This window comes from Salvelinus namaycush, chromosome 16, assembly GCF_016432855.1.
Source record: "Salvelinus namaycush isolate Seneca chromosome 16, SaNama_1.0, whole genome shotgun sequence".
Lineage (NCBI taxonomy): Eukaryota > Metazoa > Chordata > Actinopteri > Salmoniformes > Salmonidae > Salvelinus > Salvelinus namaycush.
Window position 1 is genome coordinate 28,835,855 of NC_052322.1, and position 19,622 is coordinate 28,855,476.

Here is a 19,622-nt window from a genome sequence, read left to right on the forward strand (position 1 = left end):
AGTACAAGAGAAGGGAAGAGGGAACCCCTTTCCTTGAAGAAACAAGTGCCACAAAAGGCAATGGATTGCCATTTCCCTGACACCTTAAATGCCTAGCCATAACCCCTTTGAGACCCCTGCTCATTTGGAGAGTGTAGGAGTAGCCCCAACTTAATGACAGCACCGCACACGTTACAATAGCTCTCAAGGGGTTAACGCAAGTCGCGCACAGACGCCCATGGTGCAGACAAACTCAGTGATACCACATTATTATTGCGCACAGACCATGATAATTTATTCGTTTCACTCCATGTCAGGTTAAAATACATAAACAGACGCAGGTTTTGAGCTTTACTCAATTACAGCCCCTCATCGACAAAATAATGTAACAAACTTATTTATCACATAGTGCGTAAAGTGGACTCTCTGATGAGCATTTGCGTTGAGAGCGTGTCTGGCGAGAGGCTGGTCGCTTAGAACGCTTCCCTTTGCTGGCTGCTGCTCTGCTCTCTTGCTCCTCCAGAGAAAGGCGGGGTTGTAGCGAAGTCTGTTCAGAGGTAGAAACAAACCCACGCTGTCAAGCCCGGAACAGAGAGAGTGGTGGACCCGGAACAGACTAATATCTGAGACAATTATGCACGGAGTCTAGATACAGGAGTGACTGAGTCCTTCAAGTTTATGACAAACAGTTTTATAACTTATGAAAATACAGTGCTACAATAATTTTGAATGTAAATATTCGTTTGTTACAGAGGTGAATTGCAAAACTTCCCAAACTCAAAGATCTATCGAAATTCAAAAGGACATTTCCAAGGAAACATGAAGGAATTATCATATTTCTGCCAGAGGATGATTCGGTTTGCTCTTCTTCTAACAACAGTCTCAGCTACCAAGATGAACGTACCACGACTCAGACTTTCATACAAAGGTAAAAATACATTCAACTACATTCATTTGATCACATTTATTTTTCTGGTCAGCTATATTGATAACTTTTTTATTTTCAAATGTTTTATTATTTCAACAACGTCTAAGACCCCGATGGGGAGGAACGTTTTTGACCGATCTAGGCTTACAACTGGGGAATAATTTAATTATTCTATTGCCTAATAGGCTATTCATTTTCAACTATGTGTCATCATTTGAAAATAGGTTTTGACAGAATGCGCACAAGGTGTTTGAACATGATCTGTCAAAATTGTTTGAACAAGTGCATTACTTTTTCCAGGGCGTGTATGTGAATTATAGCCTATTGCTTTTTATCCATTATTAGGGTACCCACTCCCATGTAAGCACCTCAAAGTTGAAGAATGTATGCTAGTGTGTGTTTGTGTTTGTGTTCGCCTGTGTCGACCATTCAAAGCGCGTGAGCCCAATTGTGGGCAACAGTGTGAATTTAAGAGGTCTCTGAATTTCTTAAAAACACTCAGAAGCTAAATTTGTAGCTATAATATACCTATAGAATATTGTATTTTTTTGTATCTAGGCCTATTACATTTTTTCAATGTTCTCAAAAATCCTACACATGAACTCATGTTCTCCTGAACTGAACATTAGAACATACTGTATTTCTTATTGTCCAATAAATTATGTCGATTACATTTAATTCAATAGTACATAGAATATAATTTCATTAACACCAATATATTTAATTGCCTTTATCCCATTGTCTGAATTGTGCAAGCATAGGCCTATAATACTCTACAGTATTATTTGCAACACACCTTTAATGCACAGGCCTGTTTTATATCATGTGGATGAGTTAAATATTTTAATTCCTCAGTGTTATAACCTACATCCCACGCACAGGCTTCTTGGAGGGTCTTGTCAAGGTGGGAAATGATTGTTTAAATATGGTTGATTGTGGTCTACTGTAGGCAGCGAGCGGTTAGTCGAAGCCCCACATTTAGTTAGTTGGTTTTAACGTGGATACATCGCCGACCTTTCTCCCTGAAGGGATTTGTAGCGTATTTTCACCTCCTTGCGGTCTGGCACACTGTGGCGCGCGAGACGTTTATTCCATTCCTGCGCCGCAATTAAGTTTTATAGAGCGAGCGGACACTGCTGTTCGAGACGGAAACCTCTAGGCTCTGTCTTCGCACACTCAACTATGACAATATATGGATTCATAATGTATTGTCTAACCACTTACATTCAACTGCTGTTTTATCTGCGACTCATAGACTGGAGTGGGATAAATCAATCTCACAAGGTTAGATATTTGCAACCGATTATGGTTGTACATGCCTTGAACGTGTGATACCCCTGAGTAGCTTTGTCATCTCAGGCTGCCTATATATGTATATGCTTCATTTGGCTGGAACATAGAGTTGTAATTTCCTGGTCAGTGTTCACAAACATGGCCCTTCTCCAGTCCCAGTGGGTCTGCTAGCATTAGTGATACAAATCAAAAGGGATTTCCTCCTGTTGGACTAGATGTTTTCAATAGAAAATAATTATGCTCATATTTTCTTTATCCTGTTGCTGAAAAAATGGCACATCTGACTGACCTGTAAAATTTAGCTGGTATTGACTCAAATCTTGACCTAAGTTTCCCCTAGTCAGATCCCGCTATAAAGCCCTGAGATATCATCCTTCCCTTTTAGAGGCAATTTAGAAAAAGGAAAAAGTGTAATTATCTCATTTAATCAATTAGTATGGGTATTTAAAGCAGGAAGGGGCACCAAGCAGCACCCCTTCCTCTGAATCACCACTACCTCTCCTTCCCTCCATCTGTTACACCCCTCCTCCCATCTACTCCTTCACTCAAAGATAATCATCAGACTGTTAAGACTCCAATCGGTCCTTCTGACTAGAGTCCCAGGTCCCCCTAACCCTCCCCTTTACTCCTTCCCCCCTTCACTTCCCCATACCCCCCTCCCCTCCCTCTCACCCTCTTCGCCCCCTGGTGGTATTGGTTGATGTTGGTATCTGGTGGTGCCCCTGCCTCCTGCTCTGTGTGATTAGTCTGGGTGTCAGGCTGGATGGATGGTTGGTGTCGGAGCAGGCAGTGTTTGTGATGTGAAGTGGGGAGCCCCTGGTGGTGGGCTCTTAAAGTGGGTCTGGGTCCCCGGGGATGGGGGTCTGGGGCCGGGTGTGTACTAGGGGTCTCAGGGGGTGTCATTGTAGCCCCAGGTCTGTTCTGTTCTGTGTGTGCTGGTGAGTGTTTGTAGATGGAGACCCCCAGCCCCCTGGCCCTCTGTCTCCTCACCTCCCACCATGTCCTCCCTTCTCCCCATCCTCCCCCTCCTCTGCCCCATCAGGCATATGTAGACCTCAGCTGGGTAAATAAGCCTGGACACGCTCCCATGCACTGACGCAAACAGTCACACACACACGCGCACGCACGCACGCACACACACACACACACACACACACACACACACACACACACACACACACACACACACACACACACACACACACACACACACACACACACACACACACACACCTCTCTCTTGCTCACATGTACACAAGCATAAATACACACATAAACACAGGGCTCCTCATCATCACCCATTTTGAAAGGATTCAATTTGTTTCCAGAGTACTGCAGATGGAGAGGCTGTTTGTTTTAATTAATTCATGCGTTTGTTTTTCCAGTGTTTTCCAGATGTTGTTCGAGTGGGGATTTAGAAGGAGCTGAATATTCTGTCATTGTCTGGAGATCCAGAGGCTGGAATGTTGGGTGTTTCCATCCCTCTCTCTCTAGTTCCCAGGCTTCTGCAAAAATCTAGAAACAGAAAGCAGAAAAAGGGGTCTCAGAAACCAATCCAGTTGGCTCATCACACCAATTAACAGCATACTGTACAGCTCTGAGAGTGAAATACGGAGTAAAACGTTTTGGTGTATGACAGAGATTGACAGAATTGGAGTGGACTAGCTCCTGCTGGCAGTACCTCTCAGCTCAACTCCAGGAGTGTGTTTAGAGTGTGTGTCCATGAAAAGGGTCATTATGGAGTCACTTTAGGAAAGCAGAAGCTCAAGAAAGTCTGAGGAGATGTTCTAATTAAGCAATAAAGCCCGAAGGGATGTGGTATATGGCCAATATACCACAGCTAATGGCTGTCCTTAGGCCCAGAGGTGCCTTATTGCTATTTTAAACTGGTTACCAACTGTCACGACTTCTGCTGAAGTCGATGCCTCTCCTTGTTCGGGCAGTGCTCGGCAGTCGACGTCGCCGGTCTTCTAGCCATCGCCGATCCATTTTTAATTTTCCATTTGTCTTGTCTTGTTTTCCCACACACCTGGTTCTCATTTCCATCATTATGTGTTGTGTATTTAACTCTCTGTTTCCCACATGTCTTTGTGTGGTATTGTTTATTCTATTTCATGTTATGCGCATGTTAGTCTGTTGCGCTGGGTTATTGTCACGACTTCCGCCGAAGTTGACTCCCCTGCCTGTTCGGGCGGTGCTCGGCGGTTGTCGTCACCGTCCTACTAGCCGCCACCGATCCCTTTTTCGTTTGTCTGGTTGTTTTGTCTTATTAGTTGCACCTGTTGTTTTTGTTTCGTAATGAGCTTCCCTATAATTAGGAGTTTGACCCGCCCTTGTTTTGTGCGGGATTGTTTTTGTTACGTGTGTGTATGTTGGGTGTTTGGCAAGTGTTTTCACTGCGCCCTGGATGTTCGGGCTTATTCAGTTTGTTGTAAAAAAGTAAATATAAGGATTATTTTTCCTAAGCGGCTCTCTCTCTCTGCGTCTGGTTCTTTCGCTCACCTAGTCCCGCGTGACAGAATCCCGCACCAAACAAAAATGGAACCAGCAGGAGCAGCCGCGTCTCCTCTCCCATCGATGGAGGAAAGGGTCCTCCATCACACCAGTGTTCTCCACAGAATTGGGTCGGCTATGGACCAAATGATGGAGAGGATGGATCGATGGGAGAGGAGTGGCCTTCCCACCTCATCTCCAGCACCTCCTGTTCCTGTTACAGCATCTGGCTCCGGGGCTCTTCGGCTGGCGCTCCCACGGGAGTATGATGGAACGGCGGCCGGGTGTCAGGGGTTTCTTCTCCAGCTGGAGCTTTACCTGGCGACCGTTCGTCCTACTCCCTCCGGAGAGGAGAGCGTGAGCGCCCTCGTCTCCTGTTTGACTGGACGAGCTCTTGAATGGGCCAACGCAGTGTGGAATGGCCCAGACTCGGCGAGGGATCATTACCCTGAGTTCACCCGCCGATTCCGAGCTGTGTTTGACCACCCACCAGAGGGTCGTGCGGCGGGTGAACGGCTGTTCCACCTGCGTCAGGAGACGAGGAGCGTACAGGACTTTGCCCTGGAGTTCAGGACCTTGGCTGCAGGAGCAGGGTGGAACGACAGGGCCTTAATCGACCATTTTCGATGTAGCCTTAGGGAGGACGTCCGCAGGGAGCTAGCGTGTCGGGACACCACACTCACGCTGGACGAACTTATTGACATGGCCATCCGTCTCGACAACCTGCTGGCTGCCCGCGGACGTTCGGAACAGGTCCTGTCGTTTCCACATCCCAGCCCTCCTGCTCCTATCCCTATGGAGTTAGGGGGGGCAGCATCAAGGGGGACCGGAGGAGGAGTGTCCTCCTGCACCAGTTGTGGTCGGCGAGGGCACACGGCCGACCGGTGCTGGAGGAACTCTTCTGGGAGTCGGGAGGGCAGGCGGAACACTACTCGATCACCCCAGGTGAGTCAGCACCAGACTTACCCAGAGCTTCCTGTCAGTCATATGTATGTATTAACCCCTCGTTTCATGTGTCTCTCCTCAGGCCGGTGGTGGCTGGTCCCCTGCAAGAAGGTGAGGTGCCTGAGGTCCCTCCACCCCCTCTGGAGATCGAGGGGTCCCCGGCGTACACAGTACGTGCCATTCTGGACTCGAGACGCCGGGTGAGGGGCCTACAGTACCTCGTGGACTGGGAGGGGTACGGTCCGGAGGAGAGATGCTGGGTTCCGGTGGGGGACATTTTAGATCCTACTCTACTGAGAGACTTCCACCGCCTCCACCCGGATCGCCCGGCACCTCGCCCTCCGGGTCGTCCTCGAGGCCGGTGGCGGCGCGCTGCGGGAGCCACGCGTCAGGAGGGGGGTACTGTCACGACTTCTGCCGAAGTTGACTCCCCTGCCTGTTCGGGCGGTGCTCGGCGGTCGTCGTCACCGTCCTACTAGCCGCCACCGATCCCTTTTTCGTTTGTCTGGTTGTTTTGTCTTATTAGTTGCACCTGTTGTTTTTGTTTCGTAATGAGCTTCCCTATAATTAGGAGTTTGACCCGCCCTTGTTTTGTGCGGGATTGTTTTTGTTACGTGTGTGTATGTTGGGTGTTTGGCAAGTGTTTTCACTGCGCCCTGGATGTTCGGGCTTATTCAGTTTGTTGTAAAAAAGTAAATATAAGGATTATTTTTCCTAAGCGGCTCTCTCTCTCTGCGTCTGGTTCTTTCGCTCACCTAGTCCCGCATGACAGTTATGTTAACCCGTATTGTTATTTCGTGTTCACTTTGCCGTGTGTTTTTGGTTCGCCTAAATAAAAGGCTCCGTTGGCTACCCAATATCTGCTCTCCTGCACCTGACTCCCTTACAGCCATTTACGCATACCTGACACCAACATAATTAAAACAGTAAAAATATGTTTTATCATACTCTTGCTATACGGTCTGATATAGAACTCGAACCACCCAGTTTATAATATAGACTACCATTGAGTGGTCTACCATTGAGTGGTGGATTGTTCTAGAATGTCCATCAACAATGTCTGTGTGTTCCAGTATCTCACAAAACAAGATGGCTGCCTTGCTGCTGGTATGCAGGGATGGTGACAGTAGCAGGTAGCTATCTGCTTGACGCCCGACACCTCAGAGCTGTCATCTCTTCTCTTATCACACCCTGTGGCGCTCTCACACGTGTGTGTTTTGTGTCTGAGCCCTGATAAAGTGTCACCTTGTCGTCACCATGTCTGCCACCTCCGCCGCAGCACTCTGAAGTTACAGCTCCCAGACGACAATACCGTCAGATCACACAGCACCGACAGAGGAGTGGAGAGAGGGAGAGGAACACAGGAGATGTGTGAGAGAAGAGAGGGGGAGACTGGGAAAATAAAAGAGAGAAAGAAAGAGCCTGAGAAAAAGTTCCACTTGCCAGACCTATGGATACTCTCCGGACTCTGGCAAACCTGTTGTGTTTTTCTTTATGCCTATAAAGGAAATTAAAATGAAGTGAGGTTGAAGAAAACATATTTCTTGGCAGGACAGATCATTTGACGTGGAACCAGAGGGTTTTTGTAATGCCTCATCAAGTCAGTGAAAGCAGGTGGGGTTATGAACTCTACGCAACCTAGATGCAACCTCTCCTCAGACCCCCTCTACTCCCAGCACCCCCAGTATCTCCCAGTCCCAGTAAGGGCATGTTAGTGTGACTGGGAGGTAATGATTACATAGCCATGGCTGGAGCTCCGTCATGAGAGACCTGTGGCTTCCTCCAGTCCAGCGGTGGCTATCACTGGGAGCTATACACTGCCTCTAATTAGGTAACATGCCTTTCTCCCACCGTTTCCCTTGCGCACACACACACACACACACACACACACACACACACACACACACACACACACACACACACACACACACACACACACACACACACACACACACACACACACACACACACACACACACACACTCTGATAGACTCATCTCTTGGTCTCTTAGGGTCCAGCTGAGCCGCAGCATTTAACAAACTAAAGCAGCAGCATAGAGAACAGCTGGGTCAGTGTGGCAGGCCTCTATAGGCCTGGCTCTATAGGACGACTGTGTCTGTGTCTGTGTTAAGGGACGACTGTGTCTGTGTTAAGGGAATGTTAGGGAAAAGAGAGGGATTGATGAATGCGTGAATGGAGAGGATGGTGGTATAGCGATGGAAGGAGGATAAAAGGAGGACTAGCAATGTGGGTGTGTGTTGGTGTGTGAGAGGGAGACAGTGTCTGTGCAAGTCTGTTTGTCTATATACACACTATACATTACAGCATAAGCCTCTGTGTGTCATCTGTATTTTTGATTGTTTGTGTGTGTGTGCGTGTGTACTGTATATATGTATAAATCAGTGATGTGTATAAACGCTGGATTACTGAGGACACTGTATTGAAACCATCATGCAGCCATCTTGTTGGTACTCCTCAATTGTAAAAAAGAGTTTGGAAGCTATAGGAAAGCATTAATTAATGTCTACATTCGTTTTTGAAACATTTATTATATTACAGAAACCTTAATGAGAACTTTTAAATGAAATGATGTGAGCTAAACATAAAAAAAACATTTTCCTAAAAGTATTGTTTTTTTAGAGACTACTAATGTTACTGTCCCCTAACCTTAACCACACTGTTAACCTTATGCCTAACCCTAATCATTTTTGTTTTTGACTTTGTGGCTCTGGTAACTAGTGGAAACCCCTAATTCTATGCTTTACAGATGTAGACTGATTGTAGCTTCAGATTGGATTAGATTTAGGCTGGTGACGCCATTACGGTTTGTTGCTCCTAGTTCACTGTATTAGTCAGACTCAGACATGAGTTAGCTACCACCATAGCTGAATCCATTATTTAGATTTGCCCTAGAAAATACAGAATATACTTGTATGAGCTACGAACTAATTTGCAAATCCGACTTGTAGTCTAACGTTAGCTAGCCTGTAGCTAGCTAGCCTGCCTCACTAGTATTATCAAATGATAACGTTACATAACCAACAGTATCTCTTTTCTATCAAATATATGTTCAAACTAGTTTTCACTGGGATCACTTTTGCATTTGGAAACACAGAATCCTACTCATTACTCCACATGCTAATTACGTCACTTTTGTTTTGAGTCGACCTCGCTGTGAGCTTTGAATGGGGACCCTCGCTCATGCCCCTTAGGCAGCCGGTTCCAATACGAAAGCAAGTAATAAACGCCTACCCAGGTGCCAGGGCCAGATTAATTGATTCCCCTCAATGAAGGGAACCGAAGAGGGAGGAGGGGCAATTTGCACGTGGAGCTTGGCAAAAGGGGGTATGATTTCTTGACATCACTGAGGATCCAAACTCTGTTTTGGATGAGACTGACTTTATGACAAAACTTATTCTATTTACACTTTGTAGTTAATTTTGACACTAGAATAACTGTTTCTGACTCGTATCGATGCCACATAGGCCTTTTTAAAGGGATTAGTTCCTGTTTAGGTGCAACTCATTCTTTAAAGGTGATGGATGCCAGGGATTTGATGCCGGCTCTCGGTTTCTTCATAAAAGGCTCTACCTCTCCTAGTCTTGGGTAAACAGCTCAGACCTATGCATATTTCATTGGAGAGAAAGAGAGAGCAAGAGGTCCTGCTTGGCCCGTAGCGCAGGCAAAGAAAGGAGGGAGAAAATTTGAGAAAAATAGGTCTGGAGTTTGAGGAGGAGGGAGGAGTATTTACTTTAGGCTTTGAACCTACAGCAATCCCTGCTTTCACTGCTACTCTATGAGGAGTGAGTGGGTTTTGTATATTTTCTGACTGCTGGTGGGGTTGGCCCTTTCTGCCATGGCTAGTTGACCCGGTGAGAGAGTTAGTGAACGGGGCTACAGTTTCAATTGGGGTCGCAGGGCCGTGGTCCTGGGGGTCCCATTGGGCTATGGTACTGGGGGTCTGGGGAGCTGGAGGAAGGTTGGGGGGGGGGGGGGGGGGGGTAGTAGTTTGATAGGAATGTCTAAATGCAAGGGGGTCCTGTACATTACCCCCCCATACTACTGTAATCACATTGATTGAACGTCACATCTAATTCTCTGATTCTCTGATTTCTCCTATTGGCTGATGTTCAGTGCAGTGAACACAGGAAGCCGAGAATGTTATTCTTGCCTTTTGGCAAATGAGACAGAGGACTGGTAGGGTGGAAGGAAGGTCCTGTGGTCTCAGTGTGTTGGTCTGGGTGAGAGGCTACGTGTGTGGGTGTAATGTTGAGTGTTGTAGAATTAGTTTGGATGAGGAATGGAGTCTCTGTCTGTATGTTGTCTGTGTGCGTGTGTGTGTGTGTGTTAGTCAGTTAGTGTAATGTGTGTGTATATACATGTGTCTACCCATGTCATTGCACTAGAGATCCAGAGTTGTGTGGCTGTGGGCCAGTGAAAGGTGAGCAGGAGTGGGGTGATGGGAACCCCCTCTGAGAGCGTTCACAGCGCACAGGGAACAAAGTCCGTGTCGCTCACAGTGATGTGCGTCGCTGTGAACAATCCCCCCCACTGCAGGCTGCATTGGGACACGGACTTTGTTGGGACACGGACGTTGTTCCCCATGCGCTGTGAACGCTCTCAGAGGGGGTTCCCATCACCCCACGCTTTCTGGGGCGGCAGGTAGTCTAGTGGTTAGAGCGTTGGACCAATAACCGAAAGGTTGCTAGATCGAATCCCCGAGCTGACAAGGTAAAAATCTGTTGTTCTGCCCCTGACCAAGGCAGTTAACCCACTGTTCCTAGGCCGTCATTGTAAATAAGAATTTGTTCTTAACTGACTTGCCTAGTTAAATAAAGGTTCAATGAAAAGAATAAAAAATTGGCTCAGCAATAAATTAATTCCATGCTGGAGCTGCTGACAGGAAGTGCCAAGAGCAACAGTGCCCGCTGCATTTGATAGAAACACAGCAAAAAAAGAAAGGTCCTCTAACTGTCAACTGCATTTATTTTCAGCAAACGTAACATGTATAAATATTTGTATGAACATAACAAGATTCAACAACTGAGACATAAACTGAACAAGTTCCACAGGCATGTGACTAACAGAAATTGAATAATGTGTCCCTGAACAAAGGGGGGGTAACAGTCAGTATCTGGTGTGGCCACCAACTGCATTAAGTACTGCAGTGCATCTCCTCCTCATGGACTGCACCAGATATGCCAGTTCTTGCTGTGAGATGTTACCCCACTCTTCCACCAAGGCACCTGCAAGTTCCCGGACATTTCTGGGGGGAATGGCCCTAGCCCTCACCCTCTAATCCAACAGGTCCCAGACGTGCTCAATGGGATTGAGAAAAAGGGCTCTTCGCTGGCCAACACTGATATTCCTGTCTTGCAGGAAATCATGCACAGAACGAGTAGTATGGCTGGTGGCATTGTCATGCTGGAGTGTCATGTCAGGATGAGCCTGCAGGAAGGGTACCACATGAGGTAGGAGGATGTCTTCCCTGTAACGCACAGCGTTGAGATTGGCTGCAATGACAACAAGCTCAGTCTGATGATGCTGTGACACACCACCCCAGACCATGACGGACCCGCCACCTCCAAATCGATCCCGCTCTAGAGTACAGGCCTCGGTGTAACGCTCATCCCTTCGACGATAAACGTGAATCCGACCATCACCCCCGGTGAGACAAAACCACGACTCATCAGTGAAGAGCTCTTTTTGCCAGTCCTGTCTGGTCCAGTGATGGTGGGTTTGTGCTCATAGGTGTAAAACCTTTACAATGAAGATCTGTGAAGTTATTTGGATTTTTACAAATTATCTTTGAAAGACAGGGTCCTGAAAAAGGGACTTTTCTTTTTTTGCTGAGTTTAGTTATTGATATTTATAGGATACAGACGCACGACTGCACACACACATATAGGCGCCCGCACGCACGCACACACGCACACAAACCACAAACACACACACACACACACACACACACACACACACACACACACACACACACACACACACACACACACACACACACACACACACACACACACACACACACACACACACACACACACACACACACACTGCGTTCATTACCTCAGCACTCCTGGCGATTACATAGGCCGCCGTTAACTGATACTTGAGCCAATCCTCCATACAGGCCACGTGTGTGTTAATTAAGAGAGTAGCTCAACATGGGGTGCTGCCTGGCTCTGATAGGGAGAGTCAGCTGGTACAGGGGCCAGGGAGACTACCTGCCTACTAGTGTTTACGAGGGTCATTTCTTCATTACAGAGAGAGAGAGGAGGAGGGAGACCTTCTCAGCAGGGGGGTACTGGACTGGGTACTGGACTGGGCATTCCAGTACCCCTCTAGACCCTCCAGAAGTGGCCTGGTTCTGACCCACCTTGTTGGGAAGCACTAGAACATTTGACAGATGATGGACCATCTTATTGGACGTATCATCACATGCCTGTCCCATTTCACGGCCCTCCATACCAGCCATTCCCAATTCAGCCCAAATTCCTCCATAATTCCAGGTTTAGGGTGTTTTATGAGCACTGTGTGTGAGCCAGTAGGGTTTGGACTGAGTTTTGGGTGAAACCTCACTCCACTGTGAAAGTCATTGGTGAGGTTTACAGTGAGTTGGCTGTCCTTCTGACAAGGGCTTGATTGAGGTCCGGGGTGCTGAGGTCACCCTCTACCCCCCTCTCCCTCTCCCCCCTTTTCTGGTTGGCTCTATAGGGGGATCGTGTGACCCTGTCAGATAAGCGTCCTGAGACGACTGATAAGAGAGATGTTCCTGTGTGTGTGTGTGTGTGTGTGTGTGTGTGTGTGTGTGTGTGTGTGTGTGTGTGTGTGTGTGTGTGTGTGTGTGTGTGTGTGTGTGTGTGTGTGTGTGTGTGTGTGTGTGTGTGTGTGTGTGTGTGTGTGTGCATGTGTGTGTGTGTGTGCACGTGTGTGTGTCAGTGTCCAGTGGATCTCTTCTGACAGAGCCCTGGCAGTGGTGCGAAGAATGTACTACAGCTCTACCTCAGAATCCACAGGGACAACTTCTGTCTCCACTGAGGACCTTCACAACACAGAGGTCAAACAACACTATGTGAGGTCGTAGACATAGAATGACTAAATGTGTTCTTAGGAAGCAAAAAAACAAGCTTAGGAGTTGAGGGCAGGTCCAACGCACAGTCAATGTGTCTATATACATTACTCTCTCTGTCAAACAGACACACAGGCACTCCCTCACACATACTCAGTGTAGAGTTTCACCATATAATACCATAGAAAGACCAGGTCCCTACCAGTAAGCAGTAACCCAGAGTATTGTGTCACCAGCCAAGACAAACACCTGACTTCTGTCCCATAGACTCATGTAGCCATAATAGACCCCATATAGATTCACAGTCTCCATACACTGTGGAAGAATCTTGTTTGCATACTCCTTGCGTCCTCTCTCCTTTCTTCTCTTCTCCTTCTCAAAACCCATTGGAGGAGAAGCTCAGAGGGGAGGGACCTCTGGCATTCTCATCCAATGGGTTTTGAGAAGGAGATGAGGAGAGAGGACGTGAGGAGAATGCAGTTGAGATCTTCCCTGTAAATATGATCTAATTAGGAAAGAACAGCTCTGGGGATGATATATAGCAGATGTTTTTCTGGGTGAATTTGTTGTTTTCGTGTGTGTCTGTGTGTCTGTGTGTGCGTGCATGTTTGCTTACTTGTGTGTGTATGATTCTGCGGTCGGTTATATATGACAGGCCCAGAGATGGTTAAGGACACGTGGGCAGAAAATACAGGGCTTTCATGTGTCACGGGCATCTGTGGTGGGGCAGGTGGACACAGATAATGGTGGCAGCCCTGCCAAGTGGGTCCCCTGTGGGTCCGTGCACAGAGGAGGGGGTGGGTAGTCCGGACAATGTGGAAAAGATGGAGGAGGAGGTGGGAGGGTTGATTTGTGTGTAGACCCAGATTCCTGCCATTCCTGGCACACAGTAATAATATACAGCAGTGCTAAAACAAGGAACATTGGCCTGGGAAGTCTTTTAGTAGTGTAATAACTTTAGTGTGTGTGTGTATGTGTGTGTGCACGTGTTTATCTATACTTGTGGGGACTAGAAGTCCCCACAAGAATAGTAAATTAACAAACATTTGACCAACTGGGGACATTTTGTTAGTCCCCACAAGAGCAAATGCTATTTATATAGGGTTTAGGGTTAAGGTTAGAATTCGTTTTAGAATTAAGTTTATGGTTAGGGTTAGGAGCTAGGGTTGGGTTTAGGTTTAGGGTTAGGGTTAGGTTTAGGGTTAGGGAAAATAGGATTTTGAATGGGACTGAATTGTGTGTGTCCACAAGGTTAGTTATACAAGACTGTGTGTGTGTGTGTGTGTGTGTGTGTGTGTGTGTGTGTGTGTGTGTGTGTGTGTGTGTGTGTGTGTGTGTGTGTGTGTGTGTGTGTGTGTGTGTGTGTGTGTGTGTGTGTGTGATTGTGTCTCTTTGTATGTGTGTGCACTATAAAAAAAGCCAATTTAACCAATTGTTTAAACAGCGTTCTTCTGTGAGTTGAGTTTACTTCAAAAGCACAAGAATTTGAGCTAATGTGTTAAAGTTTGTTTACTCAGCAAACTCTGCTCAAAATGAGCTGAATATCAACAAGCTTGTTGAGTAAAATTACAAATTCATGTTTGCCCAAAATCACTCAAAACTACACTCATCATTATCATATTTCCCACCATTTTTTCTTGCAGGTTGATTTTTCAGAATAATTTTTTTAAATAACTGTGTTTTTACAGGTACTTTGATTAGTTGATTAAACTTATGCCACACAGCGATAAATATCATACATTTTTCTAAACGAATGAAATTTGTTAGTTATTGGACTTATTGCACCCGATAGTGAGATGGCTGTTCCAGTTCATATGATTTAGGTAGCTCAATAATCAATCTTGGCAAGGCCTCTGAGAAATATGCAAATAACGTAGAATACATTCTCAAGTTGAATTGTATCTTAACTCAACCTACATTTCAAAATTGAGTGATCATACAATTCAACTTGAGAATGTATGTTGGTTCAGCTATATTACCAAATTTTAGGCAAACTTACAATCCTATTGCAGCTAGATGCCTTACAATCTTTTTTTACAGTGTGTGTGAACCTGTCAGATGGAGGGAGTAGGTGGGTTAGAGATGTAGCGATGAGAGGCATGAGATGAGAGGCATGAGATGGAGACAATGAGAGAAGGGATGTGAGTGTACCATGAAGAACGAGTGAAGGAGAGAAGAGAGAGAGAGAGAAGGGATGTGACTGTTTCACCAGGGTGTGGCCCCGGGGGTCTAATGGGCATCAGATGTGCCCCCCTCCTCTGCCCCTCGCCCATCACCCCCTCATCCCTCACCCTGAGCTCAGAATAACACTCCTCCAGCCAGCCCTTAACACACGAACTACTAACACTGCTTGGCTTGGGGCTCAATTTGTACCTATAGATGATACAGTCAGATACAAGAGATTGAGCACTCCCTCACACACAGCCTACTTTTCACCAGCCTCTCTCTCTCTCTCTCTCTCTCTCTCTCTCTCTCTCTCTCTCTCTCTCTCTCTCTCTCTCTCTCTCTCTCTCTCTCTCTCTCTCTCTCTCTCTCTCTCTCTCTCTCTCTCTCTCTCTCTCTCTCTCTCTCTCTCTCTCTCTCTGAATATTTATTTATATTCACTATTTGAATATTATATTTATTGGCTAAGGCATCCAGAGGATCTGTATTGAGTACAATTTCACAGAAGTGATTGGATGTTATGGTTACAGAGAATGTAGGAAATTGCATGTTGAATGTTTTGTGAGTTTTTCCCCAATCCTGGAATTGGTCAGAGGTTACCATTGGGCAAAACTGGTTAACTCATCGTTGTTTCCAGGTAATTCCAACCCCTAAAATCTATGTGATGTCGTTGAAGCAACGCGGAAATCCACTGAGGCATCGTCTGGGTCAATGGTGTTGTGGTTAGCACTCAGACAGACCATAACCAGGGACACTCTGCATTAATATTGAATTGGTATTGGGTTAGTATTTGGATAGTCTGGGTTAGTCTGGGATTTCAGGCTGTCTTATAGTGTTCTGTTGAATCAATATTATCCCTGGGCTCAGGTGTCAACTCTGAGGACCATCCAGACAGGGAGGTGGAGACACACATGCACGCACGCACGCACACACGCACGCACGCATACACACACACACACACACACTATTACGGGGCATTAGCCTATGGGGTGCCAGTATAGTGCGACCAGATGAAGGGCCCAGACCAGATGTTTACACTCTTAATCCACTGGATAAACAAACATGAAGACTGAAGAGGAGGGGAGGAGGAGGAGAGACAGGAGAAGAACCCTCGATAGACTCCCACCCTCCCTGATCCCCTCCTCTCTCTCCCCAGTCTCCAGCCGCTGTGTTTGGTTCCCAAAGCCCCAGACCCACAGAGAGTGACCCCTCTTTCTCTGTTTATTTGTGTCTGTGGGACACTGCAATGGGAAGACAGTGGATGTTGGTTAAAAGCTGCATGTAGGAGCATAGTTCGTTTTAGTTTTGTTGAATTTAAGGCAGAGGGTTTTGCTGTGATATTCAAGATTTGACACATTGACAACAAATGGTTATTACTTAGATTTGGCAAGGATGTTCTTATTTTGGAGCATTGCGATAATGTAAATGTGGCATATGTATCTCCGTATGTACAATGTTGTTCTTTACATTTGGGGTTATTTTTTTGGTAACTGTAGGGTTCTAAATGATTTGGCAGATGTTTTGCTGTCGTGAGGTTTTTTAAATAGGTAAAAAGAGAGAGAGTTGAAGATGGAGAGCGAAGGAGAAAAAGAGGAGAAGTGTGTGGTGTATGTGTGAAGTATGACAGTTTTCCGAGGCGTCAGGCTGTTACAGTGATAACAAGCTACAGATGAGCTGAAATCTGTTAGGTATTAGCTTGCCGCCACCACCTTTCTGTGTGTGTGTGTTTGAATGTGTGTGTTTTATGTGTACTGCACAGTATCTTCAGTTTGGGGGGTTTGGGAACAGGGAGAGGAGATAGTAGCTAAAGGAATGGAGTAGGAGCTGCATCACTGACAGGTTTCCTATACTCCTCTCTGTCAAACACAGAGGTGAGAGCAGAGCAACAGATCTCTACCTCATAGTTGGCTATCTCAGACTTCAACACTCACTCCAGACTGAAATCTATCCTCAGCTCATACAGATCAGTGGAAACCACTGAACCCCTAAATGCATTTACAGGTGTACGCTGATAACTTAAAATGAAAACAGTGACTGAATTTCTGCAAGTGTTCAGTTGGACACTGTATCTTTGTCTGTAACATCATCTGCTACAGAATAGTATTGATGATGTTTCCTTCTGCTTATACTGTACATGTGTCTCAACCCTACTACCTCTCTAGGTATCTCTCTTCTGTACTGTCTGTATTTGCTAACCTGTCTGTCTCCAGTATATATATATATATATATGTATACATATGTCACCTGTGGCCTTGTGGCCCTCATCTGTACTTATCGCTATGCTTCCCTGTCTGTTAGGAATGTAGGTCAGTACCCCCCCCCCCCCCCCTCCCTATTTCTCCCTGTTGATGCTCATGTCTACAAGACCTGTTTTTGTGTCTGTGAGTTAGATCTCCTGTCTGTCAGTTTGTCCGTCCATCCGTATGTCTGTATGCTGAGTCAGTGGTACCTTAGGCTGCGTTCTGCTGAGAGGTAGGCTTAGTCTTTGAAAAGGCTTCCAATAACTTTTATAAGGTCTTAATAACAGGCAGCCCTGTTGTTTGGCTTCTGCTGTAGCGATTGTTTCATCAGATTCCAATTAAAGGGGTTGGGTCTGACTCGTGCCACCTCAGCTTTTCCATTCATATACATTTATTGACAATTAGGAAATATATGAGGGGAAAAACACTGTAAAGTGAAAAGTGTTCTCCAATGCTTTCTACAGTTCATTATGGTGATGAGGGATAACTGTTTTTGTGTGTGTGTTTGTGTTTAGTTGGCTGTTAAAAAGCTGTAATAGTGTTTATGTACTTGGGTAGACCAATGCATAGAGCTTGTATGATATCATCAGTGTATATAAGGTTTATTGTGCTCTCTGCATGTCTGTCATCACTCCACTGTCACCTTCTCTACTTCTCTACTGAGTCTCTCTACCTTTCCGCGCATGCACAAACACACAAACACACACGCTGATAGACGAGCCCCTGTCACTCAGTGCTCCTCAGTGTTCGCTGAGTGATGCACAAGGTCCCCTCTGTACCCAGCGACACCTTGTCCATCCGTGTGGCCCTACAGAGTTCTGGGCGTTAGGTCCCCACAAGACACAGAGAGAGAGACACACACACACCCCACACAAAACCCCCCACCCCCAGACACACAGAGAGAGCGAGAGACACCCCCCCCCCCCCCCCCCCCCCCCCCCCCCCCACCCCCAGACACACACTGGGCTGATCTGGCAAAAACATACAAACCACCACCTCACATCGAACTTGAACTGCGTATATAGTCCACTCTTGCAGAGAGAGACTGTAGATGTGTTTGTTATTTGATGTTGTTGCCAGAATAGCTGGAGATCCAACAGTGAACTAATGTCTGTAAGACATTAAAGAGTAGAAATGGCAGGCTGTAGAGATGTTTGAAATGTAATTACAACACTCCCTGAACTGAATAATACCTCAGGTACCACTCTGCCTTTTAATGAGCTCAGCGCTTCTGATCTGATGGTTAGAGATCAAACGATTTTCTCTCTCTCTCTCTTTCTCTCTCTGTCTGAGTTCCACCTCCTGATTCTCGATTGGTTTTGGGAAGAGGGAGATCTGATGTGTACAGACCAGTCTGGCAACACTTCACACACTTACACAGAGACCACCGACAGACACACACACACACACACACACACACACACACACACACACACACACACACACACACACACACACACACACACACACACACACACACACACACACACACACACACACACACACACACACACACACACACACACACACACTTTTTCTGTCTTCTCTTACAACACTCCAGCCAAGATGTCAGGGGAGCATGCCTCGCCTCCCTACTGTGCTCTATGTTTATGGTCTGCGTGTGTTTGGTCGATCTGGGTCTGCACTGTAGAGGTGAGCCAGTAAGAAGAAGGCCCTGAGTGGATACTGTGCACACTAAAAAGTAGGGTTCCTCAAGGGTTCTTTGGGTGATTCTTCAGTATGGAACCATACTGACCCAAATAACCCTTTGAGGCCTTCAATGGTTATTTTCAGTTCAAAATATGATTGTTTCCTCTTTTAGTGACGAAGGGTAGTGTCATTCCAGTTGATATAATCTGTTGTGTTATGCTACGACAGTCTCATTTGGCTCAGTTGGTAGAGCATGGCACTTGCAATGCCAGGGTTGTGGGTTCAATTTCCACTGGGGATCAGGACGAACAAATATGAAAATATATGCACTAACGACTGTACGTCGCTCTGTCTGCTAAATGACTGAAATGTAAATAGAAACACGTTGTACTGTATATGACTATGGCCAGTGATGGTGTCTTATGAAAAACTCACGTATGGCCTTATGTCAATTGAGAATGGTTGACTAAGTCAGTAGTTCTTCATTTCCTGCACAGGGAACGCCAGCCATTCCAGAGCTAGCACAGCTGAATCAACTTACTAATAAACACAATAATAACACCTATGGGCGTTTAACAATATAATATGGCTAATAAACTAGAAATTAAATATAAAGAATACAAACGTTTTCTTATGGTTCTTTATACAACCTTAGGAAAGGGTTATTTATGAAACCATACAGGTTCCATTTAGAACCGTATGAGCATGGTTATGTATAGAACCTTCACATTTTTTCCCCATATAATGCCAAAATGGGTTCCACTAGGGTTACAAGCCAAATAACCCTTATATGGCACTACAGTGCCTTCGGAAAGTATTCAGACCCCTTGACTTTTTCCACATTTT

At 46.0% G+C, this 19,622-nt stretch overlaps 1 protein-coding gene across 1 annotated transcript in view; it reads left to right on the top strand.

Moving 5' to 3' along the window:
• The first annotated feature begins 591 nt into the window (after positions 1-591).
• The window catches only part of LOC120060743 (semaphorin-3G-like), a 62,318-nt gene continuing 43,287 nt past the window's right edge, over positions 592-19,622 (top strand). The window contains exon 1 of the mRNA XM_039010152.1: positions 592-907. Within this exon, the coding sequence (XP_038866080.1) occupies positions 799-907 (109 nt within the window). The 5' untranslated portion in view covers positions 592-798. The remainder of the gene's footprint in view (positions 908-19,622) is intronic.